Source organism: Numida meleagris, chromosome 22 (assembly GCF_002078875.1).
Source record: "Numida meleagris isolate 19003 breed g44 Domestic line chromosome 22, NumMel1.0, whole genome shotgun sequence".
Lineage (NCBI taxonomy): Eukaryota > Metazoa > Chordata > Aves > Galliformes > Numididae > Numida > Numida meleagris.
This window is the reverse complement of record NC_034430.1, coordinates 5,708,527-5,713,913: the sequence shown is the minus strand read 5'-3', so window position 1 is coordinate 5,713,913 and position 5,387 is coordinate 5,708,527. Positions and strand designations below refer to the sequence as shown.

The 5,387-nt window shown below is 63.8% G+C and overlaps 1 protein-coding gene across 1 annotated transcript; it reads right to left on the bottom strand.

Moving 5' to 3' along the window:
• LOC110387478 (protein FAM49A-like) lies at window positions 284-4,145 on the bottom strand (the record flags this gene model as incomplete). Its single annotated transcript, XM_021375634.1, is given in 11 exon segments — window positions 284-347; window positions 455-525; window positions 700-826; window positions 901-980; window positions 1,106-1,222; window positions 1,310-1,387; window positions 1,569-1,705; window positions 1,829-1,934; window positions 2,003-2,124; window positions 3,594-3,674; window positions 4,070-4,145. Coding segments are annotated over 10 exon segments (972 nt in total).

Here is a 5,387-nt window from a genome sequence, read left to right as displayed (position 1 = left end):
CCCCCAGTCGGGTACCCCCAGCCCCATCCTGCCCAGCCCCATGTCCCCGCAGTGCTACCCACACCCCACGTCCCCGGGTGCTGTTCTCAGGGTGGTGGGAGCGCATTTGGGTGCTGTTCTCGGGGGGTTGACAGGAGCATGTCAGGGCAGCTTTTGGGGGCTGTTTTGATTTATTTCTGTATTTCTGTGTTATTTCTGTTGTCCCTTTTCCCTCTGTACAAAATGAGCGGTATGGTCATGGCGTAGGTGACACAGCAATGTGCACTCGGACGCAGAGCTGCGCTCACTGCAGCAGCGCCCGGATCTGTTTGGACGTGGTGTCATCATTCAGGTGCCGGGTGGTGTACCTGGAAGGTAGGGGCCGTCACCCCGCGGCCCTGGGGGGGCTCTCAGGAGCGGCGCTGATCCCATCCTGGAGCAGATGGGCCCCCCTGGGTCCCCCTCCCCCACTCACCTCAGCGCATTCAGGAGCCCCTCGGTACTGGTGGAGGGTTGGTCCTTGAGGACTTTGATGCACCCTTTCATCTGCACAGGGAACAGGAGAGGTGGTGAGTGCCCAGACTACAGATTTCTTCCCCAGGGATCAAATTCCCCTCTGGCCCAGCTCAGACAGAGACATCCCCATGGGGTGTGCCCTATAGGCATCACTGCTGCTTTAGGACACACAGTGTGGCTGTGACCCCCCCCAGGGCCACTCACATCGATCTTGGAGGTCTTGGCGAAGGCTCCCACGGGGTGGACGTGGTCATAGAGGATGATGACCCCGACCATTACCCGCATGCAGAACAGCAGTGTCTCGGTATTGGTGAAGCGGCTGCGGTACTCCCTGCAAAGAGAGGGTCTGAGCAGGGAAAGGAGCAGAGGGACCCAAACCCTGATGCCTGCAGGGTGGGTACTCACGGGGTCTCCAGCATCACCCTGCAGACACAGGCCATGGTGCTCAGGCAGTCGGTCGTGTCCTCAATTGGGAGCGTCTTGTTCTGAAAGCAAATGGATTCCAGGGGCTGCTTCCTGCAGGGCCCCCTGCCCGGCCTCAACCCTACATGGAGCCAGAGGGCCTTCACCCCACTGCTTCAGCCCCTCCAGGCCCCCCCACCCCATTCACCTCAGAGACAAACTTGGTGGTGGCATTGCTGAGTGTTTTGAGCATGGGGGTGGCCTCGGCGTAGAAGAGGGACATCCTGTTGGCCATCTCGTTGTTCACCTCACTCTCTGCATCCAGCTGTGGGGTGGGGAGGACATGGGGCTGGTGGCAGCACCACTGTGCCCGCTGCCCCTCGGGGAGGTGGTCCTGGGGGGCCCCTCTCACCTGGAGGTTGTTGATGCGGTTTCGGCTGATGGTCCGCCTGTAGTAGCTGAAGTCATTCTGGATGGCAGGGTTAGTCATCTACGGGGAGTGTGGTGTTAGGGGATGGGATTGGGGCTGCTCGGTGTGCCCAGGGTGAGCTCCATGGCTGGGGGGGGCAATGCTCCGGCACCCAATTTTGGTCTCATGCAAAAAAAAGTGATGGGGCTGATGTGGGGCCGGGTGTGGGGACAGTGTGGGACCTGCAGCCCATGGGGGGTACCTTGAGCTCATCAAAACTGAGGGTGAAGTGCAGGATCTCAGCAAACTGCTTGGCCAAGGCCTGCTCCCGCTCCAGGTGCTGCGTGGGGGGGTACGGGGGGCAGGTGAGGGCCTCCAGAAGGCTGCGCAGAGCATTCTCTGCGGACAGAGCATCACCGTTACCACCTCAGCGCCGGACGGGGAAACTGAGGCACGGGGCAGCGCAGCGGTCCCACGTGGTGGTACAGTGGGGGTGCAATGGGGGTACAGGGGAGGACTCACCGAGTCGCAGAGAGAACTCGTAGAAGCGCTTCAGCTTGGCAACGAGGGGGCACACGGCACTCCATGCCTTCTCCTGCAGCCGCAGATCCCCAGGGTTTTGGATGGCCTGTGGGGGGAGGGCAGTGGGGTGACCCCGAGCTATGGGCAGAGCAGTGGTGCTGGGGCTGCACCCACCTCTCGGATCTCCTGCCCGGCGCCCGTGTAGGACTGCAGCTCGGCCAGCACGCCCTGCGACTCCTCCAGCACGGCGTTCACCTGGTTCCACACCGCCGTCTCGGCCTCTGTTGGCTGCGCATCTGCAGGGCAGCACCCCGGGGAGAGAAACCCGGAGGGCTCTGAGCGGGACCGGGGCGGCCGGGGCCGGCGGGGTGATGTCCCCATCCCGCTGCCCCAGAGCAGCCCCAGCCCCGCGCTGACCCCCAGGGGCTGACCCCAAAGGGTTGACCCTGAGGGGCGGAGTGGGAGCCCCTGGCCAGAGGGCTGCCCCCTCCCTGGGGAGAACCCTGGGGTGGCAAAGGGGTGGGCATCTGGGATGGGGGGCGATGCGATGGAGGGCGGGCATGGGAACTCAAATGGTGTGGATGTGGAGCTCATAAGATAAGAAACAAAAAAGGAAAATAAAAATCCCATCTCACTTTCAAAGTCAAGGAAAAAATTAGGGCCTTGTTCAAGTTCGTTATAAGTCAACACTTTAAGAAGGTTCCCCATGTGAAACCTGCAAGAGAAGAAACAAGAGGAAAAAAGCATGACGGCGAGGTGGGATTGGGGAAGAGGTGCTGCGGGCAGCGGGGCAGGGCCCGTCCTCCCGGCCCTCTTCCTCTCAAGGATGGAGATGGGCGCTGCGATGAGTGATGGAGCAGAGGAAGGAGAGCCGCCGGGCTCCAGCGAGGAGGGCGATGCGGTGGGTGAGTCCCAAAACGGGGGTCCTGGGGAGCAGCCGCAGCCCCATGCAGAGGGATGGAGAGGGTTGCGCGTACCCAAAGGGCCCTCCAGGAGGGTCCCAGACTTTGGGGCTTGGGTGGCTGCACGGTTCCAGCCCCGGCCCCGGTTCCTATTTTGGGATGTTTGGTGCTGGGGGTGATGCAGAGAGCTGCGCGCAGCCTCTTCCCGCAGCGGCTGGGGCCGGGCCCCGCGGTTGCTGCTGCACTATATTTACACCCCTCGCTCTTGTTCTGCGCTGTGCTCTGGGAGGAAGGAGGGGGAGACAGGAAGGGGCCGGGGGCTGTGCCATGTGGCCCCCACCACGGCCACATCTCCCATTGCATCCCTCTGCGCAGCCTGGAGCATCCCTGAGCCGTGCCCCCGGGCATGAGACCAAGAACCTGCGGGCATCGGGGTCCCTGAGCCCCAACCCATGTGGCATAGGTCCTTAGGTGGCATAGGTCCTTCTGCCCTGCTTGCAGCATCCCCAGCCCTCGGGCTGTCCCTGCCATGGTGATGGTGGGGATGTGCTGCACGGTCACCAATGCCATTGACTAATAGCTGTGGGCACGTGCCTTGTGCCAGGTCCTGCTGCTGGCACGTGTCCCATGTCTCCTTCACTTGGCTGGGACGTGTCCCCATGCAGGACCCTTGGGGCAGGTGTAGGGCACCTCCTGGGGTCCGGCTCCACTCCCCAGCCCCATGCAGCCTTGCAGGGCGCATCCAGGACTGCCCCAAGGTGACAGTGCTGCTCGGGGACTCTGCGCCTATCCCCATCTTCTGGGGAGCGGCCACCGCAGCGGCCCCGGCCCCCTCCCCGCTTCACCCTGCTCACGGGACTTACTTTCAAAATCCAGGAAAAAATGAGGACAGTTTTCTAAATCTTTGCCCAATACCTTTATCAGGTTGCCCATGGCCAGCAGACCTGAGCGAGAGAAACAGCACAGAGTGGAACAGCACCGCGCTGCCACCGCGCGCCCTGTGCCCCCCCAGCCCCCCACCACGGCGGCACCTACCTGCACCCCTCTGCCCCAGGCCCCGCTGCCCTCCCAGCTGTGAGCACGAGGCCGTGCGTGGATGTGGGGCTGCTCTCTGTGTTTTCAGTTTCTCGAGGTGGGGAGAGAAGCGCTGCGCTTCCTGTGGGCGCTGCTCACCGCCCCAGAACAGCCCCCAGGACAAAGTGTCTTCCCCGCACATCCCACTATGGGCAGCCCTAAAGGGCAGCGCTGGGTGGGGAGGACCCCACACAGGGATTTCTGCCCCACAGACCCAGTTTAGGGGCCCATCACCCATACCACGGCTGCAGCCCTGGTTCCTTACCTCAGTGCGTGGTGCAGCTACGATGGGAGCAGGGGCTGTGCCACACGCCCTGATCACTGCATGGGCTGGCGGGGACCTGTGGGGGGGCATGGGGTCAGGGCCCCCAGGCAGCTTGTGGCTGCTCAGCCCTCCGGGGCAGCCCCTCACACCCTCCAGCCTTCACCTTATTTGCCTCTGCTTGCTCTCACTGCCAGCAGCCAGTGCTTTGGAAGCTGTCCAGCGCTTCCTCGAGATGAGGTCTGTGCACTCCACACCCCGGCACTGGCCGAGCATCCCCTGAGCACCACGTCCCTCGTGGAGACCTCCCGGGTGGGGACACCCTGGCGCACGTGGGGCTGAGCCATCCCCACATCACCCCGAGGGCCCCCGGGGGTGGCTGTCCCTGTGTCACTGGGTGGCTTTGCTCTTTGCTGTTCGTACCCCATTGTGGGGCGCAAAGGGTTGCCCACTGCGCTCAGCCCGGAGTTCGTCCCTGCGGGTCTTGGGGTGTTTTTGGGGTGCTGGACCCTGCAGGGTGGGGCTGGAGATGGTCAGCCCGGAGGGAGACCTCACCCGCTCTGCTCAGGCATTTGCATAAATTATGGTATTGCATCCTGGCACCCGCACCGAGCTTGTCCTTGACAGAGCACGGCGCTTGGGGCTGGGATTTGGGGTGCTGGGCACCCAGGGAGGGGCACGGACGGGTCCCTGAAGTCCCAGTGTGGGGATACGGGTGTGAGGCCTGGCCCTGGTGCTGGGCTCGGTGCTGGGGGAGGGATGGGGATGGCTGCAGCCCCTCTGCCCTGTGCCGGGGAATGGAGATGTGTGGCAATGCCGGGCTGGGCCCCTCCATGTCCCCATGGTGCCCTGTGGGGTCTGAGGTTCCATTTGCACTGTTCCTACTCCCCATACACTGTCCCATGGTGCGAGGTGGGAGGGGTGGGGGGCAGCACATCCCACTCTGGGGGGCTCTTAGGAGGGAGATTTGCTCCCTGCATCCCCTCTGCCCATCATCACGCAGGGACCATGCACCCCAAACCCCCCATGAAGGATGCTCCATGCACTGAGGGCTGTGCGCAGCGCTGGGGACAGCAGGGTCCCCCCCCAAGCCACGCCCGCGGTGTCCCCAGGATTATTCCCAATGCACCGCACCATCTCCCCGAGCATCCCTCCCAGCGGGGGCACCACGACACCAGGGCCGGTTCCTGCCCCTGGGCGACCCCCGGCGCTGCCCCCCCTCCAGTTTGGGGGCCGAATCCCCGAGCAGTGTCCCCCCCCTTCCCCCCCCCCCGGCCCTGCTGCGGACACCTGCTCTGTGCAGTCCGCAGCGCTCATAGCG